This window comes from Nilaparvata lugens, unplaced genomic scaffold (assembly GCF_014356525.2).
Source record: "Nilaparvata lugens isolate BPH unplaced genomic scaffold, ASM1435652v1 scaffold927_1_2, whole genome shotgun sequence".
NCBI lineage: Eukaryota > Metazoa > Arthropoda > Insecta > Hemiptera > Delphacidae > Nilaparvata > Nilaparvata lugens.
In genome coordinates, this window is record NW_024095023.1 from 1 (window position 1) to 19,548 (window position 19,548).

Consider the following 19,548-nt stretch of genomic DNA (forward strand, 5'->3'; position numbering starts at 1 on the left):
TCCAAATTTGAGAAATATTGTTTGAAATTAAATTTTTTTATGTTGTAATTTTGAAACAAGAAGTAATTGGATAAATAGCCGTATTGTTTACAGTGAAGATTATGAATGAATGTAACATAATTTCAAAGATGACCGATTATTTTATGTTTGAATACAACTAATAAATTAATGTCAGTAGCATTTATACAAAATCTTTTATTCTACGTTCCTGGCTCGTGATAAGTTACTTGTTGCTAAAACAGGTGTTGTTAAGAAATAGTGAAAATCTTGGAATTTGCATGAACGAATCCATCCAAAGCTCCCAACCGTGGATTCAAATAATTTAAACAGTTGAGTGGAGATTTTCAAAGCAATTATTATAAATTTCCTTTCTTACAAAATGTGGGGCTAACAAAGTCCCCTTGGCCTCCCACCGTTACAAATGATGTCGAGAGTGGGGTAGTGTTATCAATTCCTCCACCCGTTACAATCATGTCAAGTGTGGGTATTGATTATAAAATATCTCCTATCATATCTCATATCACACTATCATATTCATTATATTTTGTACTGTACTGTATGCATTATGTAAGTACATGTCGAGTACATGTGTTGTCCATGTCAAGTAAAGCCAGTTACATCATTACCTCCTAGATTTACAGGTAAATTTAGGTGGTAGTGGTTACACACACAACGATTTTTGAATGTATGTTTTTTTACGTCCTTATGGATTCTATCAGATGGAACTTGACAAACGTAATCTTTTCAATCTAATAGAATTCATATATCAAATCAAATAGTTTTATTATTTGTTCTTGAGCAAGTAGGCTACTCATATAAATAGGAGTTGCTATCCTAATCATAAACATTCTTGACTAACAGAACAAATTAAATCAAACTCATAAGGACAACAAAAAGTCGTACGTCCAAAATCTATGTGCGTTGCAGAAATTGAATTTGAAAAACTCATACTAGTTAAATGCACCTCTCAAAGTCAATGGATTTCATAGGAGAACATTGTTGTCACCTTCTGAAGTAGATAGCTGTGATTTAAGTAGCCTATAGTAGGCTACTGCTTGTTAGAAAATAATAGTGAGTTAATATTATTGAACTATTACTTTATATTATATTATATTATTCAAATTCAAATACCGTACATTGTTTTTTCTATGTTAGCAATGACAACAGCTGTTTTGTGTGTGTGTGTGTTAAATAAACGATGGAGGTGCGTATTTTTCCTGCCTTTCCAAAGAATGAACTATGTCGTTTCTTACTCATGCTATCCTGTTCTACCGTAGTGCGAAGTATTAAAATTAACACTGCTATAGTATATAGTAGGCCTATGTGAATGTAATAGTATGATACTATGATAGTATGATAGTATGATAGTACTGATCCCAGTATATTTGATCCTTTTAGATATAGCAATACATTTAATAAACCAAAATAAATCTTATAGCACCCTTTATTTTTAAAAACTTTAAAATAGTTGAACAACTAGTTTCGGTTTACACCATCTTCAGGTGTAACTAGTTATTCAACTATTTTTTAATAAACTAAAGTTGAACAATTTTTTTAAAAATTTTTAATAAATAGTTGAACAACTAGTTACACCTGAAGATGGTGTAAACCGAAACTAGTTGTTCAACTATTTTAAAGTTTTTAAAAATAAAGGGTGCTATAAGATTAATTTGAAAGTAGCCCATGTCAATAAGTATTCAATACATTTCACTTTATCCCAATAATCTGATCTATTATAATGTTGATTCTTCTAAATAATGATCAATTTTCCATTTTTAATTCTATTTTATCAATTGAGAATATAATGATACAATGCTGGCTACACTCATCAAGTTTTAACACTGAAATGAAGACTTGCATACTGTAAACTTTAGCAGTTCGTGATGGATCATATTATTCAAGATTTACCACCTTAAATATTTTTATAATTGGGATTACTCTGGTATCGTATTTAATCTATTTCTACATAGTCTACAAACATTATTGGCAATTTGGCAATGGTGCGGAGTTGTGAATAAAGGATGGAGTTATATTTTCTGTTCTTGTCCAATAAAAGACAAGGGTTAACGATAGCAAACCAAAAACTCTTTATTGATGTTGATCTCACTACAGTTGTTTACTATAATCACCTATTTACGACATTGTTTACTCTTATTTGAAAAGTATTGTACATAGCAGTATAGGCACATTGAATGTGATCAGAATGAATATTATTTCAAAGTGCATAATAGGTGGTTTAATATTGGGAACCTCCGCTTTTTCTCTCCAGCAAAAGGAGCTTGGATGGAACTGATTTGAAGTTACACAGTTGGTGCATATATATAGGCTTATCTCTTCATCCTGATATAGTATAGCAATAAATATTTCCAAATGATATTGATTAGGTACGGTACTTCCCTAGCTGCCATCATTATGAAATATCGATAATATCATCATGAGATAACTAGGAAGTCTTCATCAAAATAATTATTATAATTCCTGTTCAAACTACATGGTTATTGAAAACTATAATGAATTTATCAATATAATAATTCATCAATCAATAAAATTAATTCCTTTTATTTCAAATAAATCTTTGATTCAATAAAACATGAACTACTTTCCAGACTAGTCTATGAAATTGAAATTCGAGGAAGAAACCGTTTTTGGCTGTGCCTGTTGGTTCTTCCCCAATTATTTTGAGGAATTGTTTTTATGTATAATTGAATAAGTAGGAATCATTTGAGTCAACATTGAATCAATTAAAGGAAATCATAGAAAACAAGTTTTTTTAAAAACAAAACATATAATAAAAGGAAATTTGAATTACTTTATTGCCATTTGAGCAAGCAAATTGTTGTAATTTGTATAAGTGAGGGAAACAATATTTCTCTTAGAATAAAATGTGCTTGATGAAAGTCAGATGATCTCTATTAGAATTAAAAAAAGAAACTGTAATCAAACTTGATAAATGGTGCTTTATTTTCTTTCAGTTACTTGGAAGAAACATGGATCTTCGACTTATCGAATACTACTCAAAGGAACTTTTTCACTCTCAAGTCATCTGTGAAGTTCCATGTCTATAAACCAAAGTCAGACTTGCCAAGGTAAGTTACTATTTCCAGTATTATTATAGGAACAGAATAACTCATAAATAATTGTGTGCTTTGACATGGTTTAGGATTATTTCTACTTGGAAAATAATTAGGGTATTTGTAGTGTATGTGTACCAGGAAATAAAATGAGGTGAAATAAAAACGATGTTGTCACTTCCACATAGTTTATTTGAGCTAAACTTAAGTGTCAATGCACCAAGGCATCATCTTCAGTGGTCTTTTTGGTTAGACTAACCAAAAGACTGACAATATATTTTTTATTTTACCTTAATATGGAGGAATTCCACAATATCTCTGTCAATAGTGTAAATTATACTAGAAAATGGGTTAGCTACATTCTACAAGTGAATTCCAAGTCCAATAAATGATCGTGGAAGACGCATTTTATACACTTTTTCTATGTATTTTAACACGACATGCAGTCTATTATTAAGTAAATATTAAAAACTTTTACTTACTGACTGGAGTACTTTCGATTGCCTGGCAATCATTTTCAACAGTCTGTTGAAGTGACTGTTGAAAATGATTGCCAGGCAATCGAAAGTACTCCAGTCAGTAAGTAAAAGTTTTTAATATTTACTTAATAATAGACTGCATGTCGTGTTAAAATACATAGAAAAAGTGTGTTTATACAAAGCAGCTCGGAATGGATCAAGAAATCATCACGCATTTTATATTCTTGCAACTCTTCTATAATATGCTTTCTTTTATTTTATTTACTATATTTTATAATGTTAAATTGTTGTTTCATTTACTTGTGTAAATAAGGCTCTTTATGGATTTCTGTGAGCCTTTGTATGTAAAGAAAATGGATAAATAAATAAAATAAATAATAATATAATAATGTTGGTGCACCATGGAGCATTAAGTTTCAATTATTTTAGTAAATCAGGTCTACCTAAGTTTACAGACATTCAGTAGCTTGCATACATTTATTTTAGTTCTCAATGGAAGATGTAGGAAATTATTCCTTACATCATGCTAATTATCATTAGAAAAATAGTTGTCTAAACTTTTATTGAAGAAGTTTTGTACCCACTCATCATTTAATTTTTAAATCAATGATTATATTCTCAATGAGGCTATGTGAATAAAAACATCAATAATTAATTATGATTGTTTTTATGAGGATTCGTTTAAATATTTTTCAGATTTTGGGAGCTTCAAATGTCTCCAGTTTATGGGGCAACATCACTTCTGAATGTTTTTGGAATATTTTCTACTGATAACTATTTATACGGAAACGAGAAGCTTCTATTGTCTACTATGCAGTTGTCTCTGTTTGTAGGATTTTCTATACTCTTGTATTCGCTGAGAAGATATTTATAGAGAATTTTATAGTGTTAGTGTATAATGAGAATAGACTAATAATGTTTGAAGTTTTTTGAAATGGATCTGGTCCATTTCCTTTATTCAGAATGTGTGTATAAATGTATGTGAATGATAAGATATTTCAAAGAAATGTGTACAATAATCAATTACCTACATCCTACATTGATTTCTTTCAATACATTACTGTACTGCATTTATCATTATTTTTGTTTAAGCCTTAAGTACTGGCGCGGGGTGCTCACAGACCCCCAGAGAGGTAAATTTTGTGATGGTGACTGGCCTGTGTTGGTTGCACTGCTCAGCTCCTTAATATCTTCAAGTTGGTTCATTAGTCACCCTCTAAACTAGTTTTCGCCTGTTTGTAAACATTGCACTGCGTTTTTGTAAGTGATAAAAGTGACTGGGGTGTCACCAGACCCCCGCGCCAGTGAATGTGTTTCTTTTTTGCGATGTTTTTTATTCAAAATTAATTAACATTGGAATTTGAAGTAATACTTATTTCATATTTTTTATTACTTTTTAAAGTTCTAAAAATGAATCTAGAAGATTTGAATGAAGCCAGAGTTAAGAAGTTCCTATTTTAAGAGTTTAGTGATGATGAAAACATTCTTAGTGAGACAGCTTCAGATGATGAACAGGATCATTTTACTGCTTCTGACCATGATAGTCTAATATTTTAGTCTAATATGCGATAAAAATTATAATATACTGATATAAGAATATAGGTACTAATAAGTTATATTAATTTCATATGTTTATAAATGAGTATTTTGATCTGCACCAAGAATTAGCTTATTTCTAGCCTACATAGACGAAATTCTAGTGACTTTAGATGGAAAAATAAAGCAAACTACCATCAAAATTCAAGAAATAGTATTTTTTTAGTACCGTAAGTTCCATTGTTCCTAAGTAAGAATCATTAGGTAAATGAACTTTTTCTGTCATTTTTACCAAAAATCACTACATTTTTTTGAAAATTTTACACAGTTTTGAATAAATACCAAAATTATTGATAGTTCTGGTATATATCATTTTTATTCATGGTAAAACCATTCCAAACAGTCTAGAGATTGAGATAACCAGCCTAGTTTGATGAAAAAAAATTTTCAATTAATTAGAGAGAAAATTTGATGGGGGTCTACCAGACCCCCGCGCCAGTAGTAGTGTCTCAAAAAACCGCTCCAGTACTTAAGGGTTAATACAATAATCGGCCATAATTTTTTATTACACTTATAACTATTATAAAATGTTGAAATTTTTTATTTACATTTATATTATGTTATAAGGTTAGTAACTACTCATAATATCATGAAAATACAGTCTATTATCAGGGGTTTTCAATTAAAGTTAATGTAATTCATGAAGATAAAACAAATGAGCCTATTCAAAACTGGCGCTCTTCCGCCATAGGCTACATGACAAACTGTGCGTACATTTATTTAATCAGTTTTGGAAAAATCTAGACAGGTATCAATAAATCAACAAATAAATATATTATCAGCTGAAAATCAACATAAAATGAAATAATATCATTGATAACAATAATTATTTTGTTATAATAACATCAAATAAGTAATGTTCCATTGGTTGGCACTCTTGAAGGTTTCTTGTAGACAAGACATATGATTTTGCCAGTTGTGTTTTGCTGTGGAAGGGGTATTATTGTTCTCGTGAGTCTGCTTTTCTAGGATAAGGTTATTCTGAAAATTATTCAATCTTCTAGTAAACATTATAATTAGTTTGCTCTCTCTGGCGACACGATTCTTATTCATAAAAGAACCAGCTTTAATTCAAATTTGGTAGTAAAATGGAACCACTGCGCATTCCAAAATTGGACACACAACATTCTTCACCGGTTTCTACTCCTGAAGGAAGTCCTAGATTACACGTGCCTAGTCCAATTATTACTAGGAGAACTAGAACAAACTCAACGTAAGTATTTTGTTGCATTTATTCATAATTATTGTCAATTTTTGTTATTTCTTCAAGCTGTAAACTTCTCGTTTGCCCATTGTAGTCCAAGTTACAATTCAAGTTACTTCTAGCCTGATCAACTTGATGAGGTAATTCTAATAATATTATTGTTGATTGTCCTTGACGAAAAGAAACGTGACTTGATTGATTACATCAACAGAATCGGCTATTGGTATTTGCACAATTAACTAATACGTATTGATGTGATACTATTTCCTTGTTGTTTTACACTATAGCTTAGGTATAGACTGAATAAACAGTTTTTTATGCTATAGGCTACAAACTTAATTGTAAATCTTAGTTTCAAACCTAACAATAATTAATAGTTGATTCAATTATATTATTTATTGTAATATTGATTGAGTTATAATTAAGATTGATTGAGTTACAAGTAAGACATTTCAAAGTTGAGCAAATTAATCACGAATCATCATTGGGCTCTTTTCTGTTACGAGGAACTTTCATTAAATTCTGTTAGTTCATGGCTTGGCTAGTCAATTATATTAAGCTAATAATTATCAAAACAGATTGAGCACAAATCCATCATTACAACAATATTGAATGTTTTAATGAACTGAAAAGAATGATCATCTGTATCATTGAATGAAGTAGTTAATTGATCAATACAACTAAAATGATCGTAATTTTATTGAAGTACTTTGCAAAACTTTTATTGTAACTGCGGTACGTATCCTATTATTTATAGAAAGAATTTATAATGATGAAAAATTGTAGCGTTGAACCCATACTAAGAGAAAATTTAGAGATTATAGAGAAAATTTATAATGATACAAGGTTGTACCATTGAACCCACACTAAGTAAAATCTCGAACTATTCATTATACCAAGTGGTTGAAACGCTGATTATCTAATATCATACTTGAGAATTAAGATTATTCTTATTATTATTCCAATTTCAGGTCAGCTAGGGCATTACTGAATCCACTGGAAACTGGAATAGTGAAGAGCTTCAGCAGGTCCAAAGGTCACGGTTTCATTACTCCGAAATCTGGAGGTGACGATGTATTCGTCCACATATCTGAGTAAGTAGAAAGTTCCTCAACTTTTATAGATTCTATAGCACTCTAGTGTCTAAGGCTCAACTCACACTTATGCGACTCAGGTCGAGAAGAGACTCGACTCTAGTCGAGAGCATGTGTTTTCAAATGGTGACAGTCGCGGAGACTAGAGTCGACTGGTCTGAGTGTCACCATTTGGAAACACAGACTAGAGTCGAGTCTCTTCTCGATCTGAGTCGCATAAGTGTGAGTTGAGCCTAAGGATTCAATCTCGAAATCGGAGTAAGAAGAAAACAATGGAATTTGTTAGATTGTATAGCAATCCAGTGGCCAAAAATTAAATCACAAACTTGAACTGAAAAGTCTCTTAGAGAAAACAGTGAGAAGTTTTCAACTTGGAACCTGTTTCCTAATTTTATATCATCGTTCACTCAAGTGCATTATCTTTGAATCAGGTTTCTTGAAACTTGTGTTTGGTGTATGTTGATAATTATGATACCGTATTTTCTGACTGCCCTAAGTGACATTCATTATAACGTAGAAGATGTTACAAAGATGATAGACAAGGATAATAGGAGGATGATAGGCAAGGATAGCAACACCAATTTCAATCAAATACTGCCATTATAACGTGGACCTTACTATAGGAAGATGATACAAGGATGATAGACAAGGATAGCAACACCAATGTCAATCATACACTGCCATTATAACGTGGACCTCACAATAACACAACACCAGGCACAATGAGGTGTTGGTTGTCCCCAGGAGAGGTCTCCACTGATCGGAGGCCAGTTTTAGGATTTCTGCCCTGAAGTTCTTCAACAAGCCGCCTCCTGGGGCCTATTTCATGGGCAAATACAAACTATTAATATTAGTAGTCATCTGGTTATCAAAATAGGGAACTACACAAATATTAGCTTGTATTTTCTCATGCAACAGAGCCTTGGTGTGAAGCAGTCGGATGAGGCGGCCTTCAAGAGAACCTAATAAGCTGCTTTGTGACAAGGCATATTATATTCTTTTATTCTTTCAGTGATTCAATAATACCATAGAGAAAAATAGCATAAGTAGGTATCCCATGGTATAGGGCGTTTATATCGCAACTTTTACTGTTATCTCAAGCCGCTAGTTCATGTAACTCTTTCCCGTGAAGCTGTGTGACACTGGTAGTCTCTCATATTGTGCCATTCATACACTTTCACCCCAACAAAACAGTAAAATTAGACAATAATCAACAGTAATCGGCTTGAGATAACAGTAAAGGTTGCGACATAAACGCCACATACCATGGGATATCTACTTAGGCTATTGTTTCTCTATGATAATACACAATATTATAAAAATAATTTGGGGGAGGATCAACAGGCACAGCCTGAAACTGTTCCTCCCCGCAAATTTTGATTCATAATTTGTAATGTGAATGAATTTATGAGTGTTGATTTGAAATTATATTAAAAGTGTTAAATAAACTGTTTCTGTCATTTTTACCAAAAATCACTACATTTTTTGAAAATTTTACACAGTTTTGAATAAATACCAAAATTATTGATAGTTCTGGTATATATCCTTTTTATTCATGGTAAAACCATTCCAAACAGTCTAGAGATTGAGATAACCAGCCTAGTTTGATGAAAAAAAATTTTTCAATATTAGAGAGAAAATTTGATGGGGGTCTACCAGACCCCCGCGCCAGTAGTAGTGTCTCAAAAAACCGCGCCAGTACTTAAGGGTTAATACAATAATTGGCCATAATTTTTTATTATACTTATAACTATTATAAAATGTTGAAATTTTTCATTTACATTTATATTATGTTATAAGGATAGTAACTAGTCATAATATCATGAAAATACAGTCTATTATCAGGGGTTTTCAATTAAAGTTACTGTAATTCATAAAGATAAAACAAATGAGCCTATTCAAAACTGGTGCTCTTCCGCCATAGGCTACATGACAAACTGTGCGTACATTTATTTAATCAGTTTTGGAAAAATCTAGACAGGTATCAATAAATCAACAAATAAATATATAATCAGCTGGAATATATTATATTAAAAGGAAATAATATCATTGATAACAATAATTATTTTGTTATAATAACATTGAATAAGTAATGTTTCATTGGTTGGCACTCTTGAAGGCTACTTGTAGACAAGCCATATGATTTTGCCAGTTGTGTTTTGCTGTGGAAGGGGTATTATTGTTCTCGTGAGTCTGCTTTTCTAGGATAAGGTTATTCTGAAAATTATTCAATCTTCTTGTAAACATTTTAATTAGTTTGCTCTCTCTGTCGACACGGTTTTTATTCATAAAAACCAGCTTTAATTTAAATTTGGTAGTAAAATGGAACCACTGCGCATTCCAAAATTGGACACTCAACATTCATCACCGGTTTCCACTCCTGAAGGAAGTCCTAGATTACACGTGCCTAGCCCAATTATTACTAGGAGAACTAGAACAAACTCAACGTAAGTATTTTGTTGCATTTATTTATAATTATTGTCAATTTTTGTTATTTCTTCAAGCTGTAAACTTTCTGTTTCCTATTGTAAGCTTAGTCCAACTTTCAATTCAACACTTCTAGCCTGGTATCAACTTGATGAGGTAATTCTAATAATATTATTGTTGATTGTCCTTGACCAAAAGAAACGTGACTTGATTGATTACATCAACAGAATCGGCTATTGGTATTTGCACAATAAACTAATACGTATTGATGTGATACTATTTCCTTGTTGTTTGACACTATAGCTTAGGCATAGACTGAGTAAACAGTTTTCTATGCTATAGGCTACAAACTTAATTGTAAATCTTAGTTTCAAACCTAACAATAATTAATAGTTGATTCAATTATATTATTTATTGTAATATTGATTGAGTTATAATCAAGATTGATTGAGTTACAAGTAAGACCGTTCAAAGTTGAGCAAATTAATCACGAATCATCATTGGGCTCTTTCCTGTTACGAGGAACTTTCATTAAATTCCGTTAGTTCATGGCTTGGCTAGTCAATTATATTAAGCTAATAATTATCAAAACAGATTGAGCAGAAATCCATCATTACAACAATATTGAATGTTTTAATGAACTGAACAGAATGATTTGCCTATCTTTATCATTGAATAAAGTAATTAATTGATCAATACAACTGAAATGATCGTAATTTTATTGAAGTACTTTGCAAAACTTTTATTGTAACTGCGGTACGTATTATTTATAGAAAGAATTTATAGGCTAATGATGAAAAATTGTAGCGTTGAACCCATACTAAGAGAAAATTTAGAGATTATAGAGAAAATTTATAATGATACAAGGTTGTACCATTGAACCCACACTAAGTAAAATCTCGAACTATTCATTATACCAAGTGGTCAAAACGCTGATTATCTGATATCATACTTGAGAATTAAGATTATTTTTATTATTATTCCAATTTCAGGTCAGCTAGGGCATTACTGAATCCACTGGAACGCTGATTATCTGATATCATACTTGATAGGCTAATTAAGATTATTTTTATTAAATTATTCCAATTTCAGGTCAGCTAGGGCATTACTGAATCCACTGGAAACTGGAATAGTGAAGAGCTTCAGCAGGTCCAAAGGTCACGGTTTCATTACTCCGAAATCTGGAGGTGACGATGTATTCGTCCACATATCTGAGTAAGTAAAAAATACCTCAATATTCTAGAGCACTCTAGTGTCTAAGGCTCAACTCACACTTACGCGACTCAGGTCGAGAAGAGACTCGACTCTAGTCGACAGAATGTGTTTCCAAATGGTGACAGTCGTGGAGACTAGAGTCGACTAGTCTGAGTGTCACCATTTGGAAACACATGCTCTCGACTAGAGTCGAGTCTCTTCTCGACCTGAGTCGCGTAAGTGTGAGTTGAGCCTAAGGATTCAATCTCAAAATCGGAGTAAGAAGAAAACAATGGAATTTGTTATATTTCATAGCAATCCAGTGGCCAAATATTAAATCACAAATTTGAACTGAAAAGTCTCTTGGAGAAAACAGTGAGAAGTTTTGAACTTGGAACCTGTTTTCTAATTTTATATCATCGTTCACTCAAGTGCATTATCTTTGAATCAGGTTTCTTGAAACTTGTGTGTGGTGTATGTTGATATGATACCGTATTCTCTGACTGCCCTTAGCCCCTTAGTGACATCCATTATAACGTGGAAGATGATACAAAGATGATAGACAAGGATAGCAACACCAATTTCAATCAAATACTGCCATTATAACGTGGACCTCAATATAGGAAGATGATACAAGGATGATAGACAAGGATAGCAACACCAATGTCAATCAAACACTGCCATTATAACGTGGACCTCACTATAACACAACACCAGGCACAATGAGCTGTTGGTTGTCCCCAGGAGAAGTCTCCACTGATCGGAGGCCAGTTATAGGATTCCTGCCCTGAAGTTCTTTAACAAACTGCCTCCTGGGGTCTATTGCATGAGCAAATACAAACTGTTAATACTAGTAATCTGTGAACAGTAGACCTCACGCAGTATTCTCATCCACAAGTACCTGATTGAAACTATAGGCCTTATGGAAATACAGCAATAGACTGGCTTCTCCACACATATGTGTAATCACTTGTCAGCTGATTTATGATGAATAATTCTACAGTCTGATTCTTAGTCTAATATTGGCGTATGAAGGAGGCTCCTTTTTCCTTTTATATTATCCTTGAAATGCGAAATTTCCAAAAACCTTGTATATACGTCGACGCGCAATTAAAAAAGGAACATACCTGTCAAATTTCATGAAAATCTATTACTGCGTTTCGCCGTGAATGCGCAACATATAAACATTTAAATATTTTAACATTTAAACTGTAAGAGAAATGCGAAATTGTCGACTTGAATCTTAGACCTCACTTCGCTCGGTCAATAAGGTCTATAGTTTCAATCAGGTACTTGTGGATGAGAATACTGCGTGAGGTCTACTGTTCACTGAACTACTAGTAGAGAAAAGATATCATAAGAAGACAACGAATTCTAAATCTCGGCCGACAATCGGTTGAAGATATAACATAAATGTAAGATATCCCATGGTTTGTAGAATTCATTCAAAGTTTGGAAGTTTTGTATCAATTTATAGTGTTGTGCATCAAGTTGAGATGATACTGTATCATGTTTTGTTGATAGTGTACCATGTGTGTTGATACTGTATCATGTTGTGGTGATACTGTATCATTTATGGTGATACTGTATCATTTATGGTGATACCACAGAGAAAAAAATAGCAAGATAGCTCATGGTGTAGAGCGTTTATGTTCCAATTTCCACTTCAACTCAAGCCGATAGTCGGAGTAGTTTTTTCGTGAAGCTATGTGACGCTGGCAATCATTAGAGACTACCAGCGTCACTCAGATTCACGAAAAAAATTGTACCGTTCTTACACTCTCACCCGGCCAAAAAAGTGATAATTGTACGATATATTTTTACATTTGACGATTTCCTATACTCCCAAGAGTCACCAGGAAGAAATTTCAAACCAACATTGACAGTAGACAACAGTAATCGGCGTGAGTTGAAAAAAATCGGCTTGAAATTTGGAACATTTACATTTATTACATTCCTTAATCACAACATCAAATCAATGATTGGGAGAGAATCAACAGGATAAACCCAAAACTGTTCCTCTCCCTAACTTTGATAAAAATAGTCCAAATGAGGTTATGAAAACACTTTTATAAAGATCACAAAAATTTACAGTCCAAATATACATTATACTAAAAATTTTGTATCTCGGTTGATCAGAAAGATGAAACAAATTATTATTACACTTGAAAATGCATTAATAAATTGAAAAATATTGAAAAACTTGATAAATTTGAAGCCAGAAAAATCACAAAAACATTCACTATCAGCATATGAACGACCTATACCATAGGATATCTTCAGATGCTATCTTTTCATTATGATACAATTCAAGGTGATTAAATTGTGAATGATCAGTTCAACTCATCAATGTTTCATTTCGTCCTGTTGCAGCATTGATGGCGAGATTGTTCCGATGCCTGGTGATGAAGTGAAATACCGGCTTTGTCCTCTGCCCCCGAAAATGGAAAAATTCCAGGCTGTTCATGTGGAAATCGTCAATTTGACTCCAGAAGTCCATAAGCGGTGGGCGTGTCCTGATTTTAATTAGTCAGCCCCCTTCCACGGTATTTCCAAACCTACAGTACGCATGCGTTCCATCAATAATCTAACAGAAATTGTGGTTTTTGGAGGGGTTCACTGTATTTCATATCAATGTAAGTCTTGAATTTCAAGAGGGTTCTAGTGTATTTCATCTAGATATATAACTCTTGAAATTCAAGAGGATTCAATGTATTTCACCCCAATGTAACTCTTGAGATATGATTTATTTTCTAGTGTATAGTTTCCTATTAATAAGTTTTTCTATTTTGGATAGTTTTCTCATTCGGTAAGTTTCTTCCATTTCGGATTTAATTGAATTTATGAGTACCGTATCCAAAATTTAGTTAACTAACATTCTCAGCCTCTGTCAAAATTGCTATTTGATTAGGATTCTATATCCAAATAAGGATTGTCGTAATAGACTACTCTTCAATTTAAAGTCAAAGTAGGTTATTATTCCACTCTAGCATAATATATAATCAAACGCATTTCTTAGTTTGTATTGGTTTAGATTGTATCATAGAGAAACAATAGCGTAAGTAGATATCCCATGGTATAGGGAGTTTATGTCGAAACTTTTACTGTTATCTCAAGCCGATTACTGTCGATTATTGTAGATTTTTACTGTTTTGTTGGGGTGAGAGTGTATGAACGACACAATATGAGAGACCACTAGTGTCACACTGCTTCAAGGGAAAGAACTACGTGGACTATCGGCTTGAGTAGAAGTTACGACATAAATGCCATGGGATATCTACTTACGCTATTATTCCTCCATGATACATTCTAAACCATTTAATTAATGTTGATCATTATTTCAAATAATTTTAGGAATGGAAAATAATATACACGCCGAGCGAATTAATTTAACTTTTCTATGAAGCCTTGATATTAAATTTTCATTCAAGTTTGCATCAAATATTTGCATGTAGCTATTGGTCTTCAAGAATGGATTTAAAATATTCTCACATTCACATTTTACATCTCAACTTGAATCTAATCTAATAGGAATATATTTTTTAGAGGAAAATTTGAAACATCACATAAAAAACATACACTTTATATGTATTTGGTTACCGCTAATGTGAGACTGATTTTTGTCTACTATTTTTTGTTTAGGTTCTCCATTGAATGCTCTTCAATTTTTGTGTTTTGCTAACTATTTGTAATTTCAAAAAAAGTGAAACAATACTCAAGATTATAACATGAATTTAGTTTATTATTTGTATCAGTTATATCAATTAAGTTATGATCATGCTTAGGGGGTTAGGGTTTTGAATATGAGTTTATTAGTGTAGTATCCTTGATGTTTTATACAAGTTAGCTGGTTTTCTAATATATACTTGGATTGCATGTACATTTTTCTTCCAACTACAATATTACATACTTCACTTTATTGATTCATACAATGATTATATCGTAAAAAATGATAGGGAGAGAAAAAATAAGGTAACCTTGTGCTATTCATCTCACTAATTTAGATAATTAATTTTCAAATAAATAAAAATGAAGTTTTATTCACAAATTCAGTTTACAGTACATGAATAAAAGAATACTTTTTGTGTAGTTGAGAAGTTGATATTGTGGTAATTATTCATATTAAATAAAAAGACTGAGAAATTGTCAAAAACCACAGATTTATTGATAGTTAGAAAGACAGGTTTCGGTCGTTGTAGCATTTGGTTTGGTTTTACACTATAAATCTGTGGTAACAGTTTATCAGAGATTAACAATGGTGTAACAACCGAAACCGGTTTTCCAACTATTAATGAATCTGTGGTTTTTGACAATTGCTTAGTCTTTTTATTTAATAAAAGAATATAAAAACGTATGAAATTTTCCCACATAGATAAGTATGTGTGTGGGGAAAGAGTTCTAATGAAATATAACTTGATACTGAATTTCCTCCGCTATAAACAATCATAGATAAAATATAGCTTTAAGCTGCATTTCCTCTATGATACAATTTACAATAATTTGTGTTGAATTTTATAGGTATGTTAATATGGAATCATGATCGTCAAATTGTTGTAAAATTGTAGACCAAATTTCAAATAGAAATCATTTTTCAATTGGGCATAGTTTGAACAACAATTTTCAAAGTTCTATAAGAAAGATAATTTTCTTGAGTGTTTTTAATAATTTCATTATTCGTGACAGATAAATCTTATTTGTACTACTACGTGATATTTATACGGCTGTTGTTGATTTGAACTAGATTCAATTTTTACTGCTGAAAATATATTGTTTAATCTGCTTTCACGCATTGAATAATACGTAATATGTTTACAGATTTGTTTTTGAAAATGCTCTCTCTTTTTTTCTCTCTCTCGTATCAGAGAAAACATAGGTACTAATTTCCCTATTCTTATTCTATGCTAGTATCTACTTAATAGATCATTCAAACAACGATATTATGAGTACTATTCCACACAGCATACAAACCTGTAACTTGAAATTCGTGAATCATTTAGGTACTACAAAATTTAACAACAGCATGGCATTGTAGTTTATGTCGCTTATAACATCGTTTAAATTGGTTTGAAAGTAACAAAGTTCTAATTAATTAGTAAATTATTTGAACTAGGAAACAACTGTTTTATAATGTAGTGTTCTAAACGAAGACATTTTTAGCGTTCCATTATTCAATTATATTTTTTAATTATTTGCAACTTTGTTATGATAAAAATGCATTGCAGTTCAAAATATTAATACAATTGAAATTGATTTGAATGATAATCGTTGTAATTGTTTACACGGGAAGTCAATTATTGTTTTTGTGATACAAAGTTTTCATTCAATTATATGCAATTTTTAATTGTTTATTAACAATCACTGAGTAAACTATTGTAGAACTTCATTAAACACTACTTATAATAGAAAGACCAATCTGAAACGCATTCCTTGCACAAAAATAATAAGGTGCCTTTTTAAAAGATTCCGTCATATTTTTATATGAATAATACAGTTATCATACAATAGTTTATTACAGAGTTAATTATAGTTTCATAAGTTATTAACACAGTTACATGAACTGAGAAGATATTGCCGTAAATACGAATTTATAAAGAATATTTACATATTAAATCAGTAAAAAAGACTGGTATATCAGTTTTTATCTACACTTTTGTGAGATGATAATTAGTTATATATTAATTTTTTCAGCCTATTGGTTGCCAGATATATTATTGAGATTTTTATTAAAATCAACTCTTGTATAGGACATGACCCTTGGGACAAATAACGTATCCAATATTAAATATTAAAATCTTGAATTTGATTGAGTACTGAAATCTTCCTAACATTAGTCACAGCAAATGATTTTACAATTTCAAATATAATATTGAAAAATCGTATTGTCTTGTAACTTGCAAAAAGCATTCCATCCGAAGCTGGTTTTGTAAAATATTCACTTCTTCTAGGCTTTTGATTATTCCAATCTTTTGTAAAGATTGAAAATAGTTTTTAATTACTTAACACTGGTTCAACGTTTGGAAGGATTCAGATGATATGTCACATTTATGAATCCAATTTGAAAATAAATCTATAATATATTAAAAATGAATTTATAATCTTTATTGAGATAAATTCTTCAAACTAAACTGTCAAACTGTTGAGTGCTTGTAGGCTACATGCAGAACAGACTTCCATTGAAAGTGATTTATATTGTAATTAGATTTTCTAGTACGTAGTAGTTAACACAACGTTTATATTAAACTTCAATTAATTATCCTCTGAACTTTCATGAAAAGCATATTAGATAGACAGTATTTTTCATTTAATTTTATCAATCAAGGTTGTAAGGTAGTGAATGTGGGTTATCTAATCACTGGGTTTTGAAACCACATCTAATCACGCCTTCTAATTAAACTCTTCAAATTATTGACATTACCACACAATTTGTAATTTATTTTTAACCTGACTACTACACTTGTTCTTAGACATGACATTATCTGTAACAACATTATCAGGTGCTGATTTTGAATCAACGACTTTATACAATAGGCCTATATATTTGACTGTGAACGTACTGATTTTTGTAACCATATTTTGTAGCTTTAGATTTGTAGCATTTACTTTTCTGAAGTTTATTCTACTTTCAAAACCCCAAATATATTATAAAAGAACGAAATATTATATTATAATATTCAGTATACTGTGTCCTTTCTAAGTAATTGATCTCTAATTTAATTTCTGAGATTTAAACTCATCAGTCTTGAAGTTGAATTGAAACAACCACGACTTTTCACTCATCAGTCTTGAAGTTGAATTAAAACAACCACGTCTTTTCACTCATCAGTCTTGAAGTTGAATTAAAACAACCACGTCTTTTCACTCATCAGTCTTGAAGTTGAATTAAAACAGCCACGTCTTTTCACTCATCAGTCTTGAAGTTGATTTAAAACAACCACGTTTTTCACACATTATTTATGTTTCACCTGTATTGTGAGATATAATCATTTCATTAAATTATCATGAAAATGATGAATAAATAATAATGAAAAAATGATAATACTATTAATGATATGATAAACTGAAGAAAGATTCACCAATAAAAGAGCTATAATTATTTAATTATAGTTTTATCTCTAGAATTAATCACCAATAAAAATGTTTTAAGTTCAGTTTGATTATCTCAAAAGTTGTAATAATTCATTCCCTCATGCCTAGTACGTATATAATTTGTCTAAAAATAGAAAGAAAATAAAAATCTCAGTACCCTTTTTGAATTATTTAATCACAACATGTTTCGAACATTAATGTCATTTTCAAGTGATCATTTTCAAGTTTTATTTTTATAAAGTAGCCTTTCTATTTTTATTACAAGTAGCCCTATTCAGAAAAGAGATAAATAATTTGTCTAGTATCAAATAGAACAAGACCTATTGTCATTCCCGTTGCTGTATGAAATTTTGGAAAATAACTATTGAAATCTATGAAAAATCGCACAGTTCTAACATACGTTGTTAAGTTATCATTTCAGTTGTTCAGTTAAGTTATCATATCATTTGTTTCAGTTGTTTCTATGAAATTACAATGTCATCGATATCTGTTATTTCCTGTATGTACTGATTAAATATTTTGTTGGCAAATTGTAGTTATTTCTCTTGTCATAGAAACTCAATACAAGCTATTTTTGGACGCATGATTTTTTCCGTTCTTAAAATTCTATTAGATTGGATAGATAATGTCGAACAGATGATGTTTGTTAACCTCCGTTTAATCTAAGGCTGGGCACTCACCAGTTAGTCAAGACTAGTCACGTTTAGTAACAATACTCCACATAGTTGCTTGAGAAGACATGTCTAATTGCAATGACTAATCAGTGTGAGTTGCGTCATAAGCAACTATGTGAAGTATTGTGACTGAACGTGACTAGTCTTGTTTTGACTAACTGATGTGTCCTAGCCTTATAGAATTTATAAAGACAATACAGGATGAGTTATTCACTTAAACATAACATCTTTCCACTCTGAGAGCAGAAAAATCACCCATCTTCAAATTCTTATAACTAGTGATGTGAAATTCCCGGGAATTTGAGATCAAGGAAATATTCCCAGGGAATTTAAGGGAAATATTCCCAAAAATCTGGTGTGGCGCACTCACACAACTTTCCTTGCCGTTATGAAAATTGATCAACTGACGCTAGTGTTCCCGCGCATCTCAAGTCTACTTATAAACAAAGATCTTAGCCAGCTGGTGACAGGACAATAACGCTGGAGACATATGAGGTATGCTATCTCTTCATAGTGAATCATTTAATAGAATCAACAGTTGCAAACAGTTTGCAATTGAAAAAATAACATTTTTCTCGAATTTCGAGCTTATTTTCAATTTTAGGTGAAAATGCTACTGAACATTAGTTGTAGAGATTCTCATGCTAAATCTTTTCCAAACTTTTTGTTTAAATTGTATCTGAAGCCTGATAATTTGAGAATCTAAAATCAAACTTTGCATAG

At 31.4% G+C, this 19,548-nt stretch overlaps 2 protein-coding genes across 3 annotated transcripts; both read left to right on the forward strand.

Annotated features, from left to right (window-relative positions):
* Positions 1 to 3,027: 3,027 nt before the first annotated feature.
* LOC120349311 lies at positions 3,028 to 5,619 on the forward strand (the record flags this gene model as incomplete). Its single annotated transcript, XM_039419277.1, is given in 2 exon segments — positions 3,028 to 3,086; positions 4,247 to 5,619. Coding segments are annotated over 2 exon segments (237 nt in total), but the record flags the coding sequence as incomplete, so codon positions are not given.
* A 444-nt stretch (positions 5,620 to 6,063) lies between these two features.
* Positions 6,064 to 18,681, forward strand: LOC111064007 (cold shock domain-containing protein CG9705). 2 transcript variants are annotated; one of them, XM_039419276.1, is made up of 3 exons: positions 6,064 to 6,359; positions 7,322 to 7,444; positions 13,439 to 18,681. In XM_039419276.1, exons 1-3 carry the CDS (start codon positions 6,235 to 6,237, stop codon positions 13,593 to 13,595), a joined length of 405 nt encoding a protein of 134 aa, XP_039275210.1. In that variant the 5' UTR covers positions 6,064 to 6,234; the 3' UTR covers positions 13,596 to 18,681. The 2 variants fall into 2 exon arrangements, with proteins under 2 accessions (XP_039275210.1, XP_039275209.1); XM_039419275.1 differs by lacking the exons at positions 6,064 to 6,359; positions 7,322 to 7,444 and adding exons at positions 9,597 to 9,891; positions 10,964 to 11,086.
* The last annotated feature ends 867 nt before the right edge of the window (positions 18,682 to 19,548 follow it).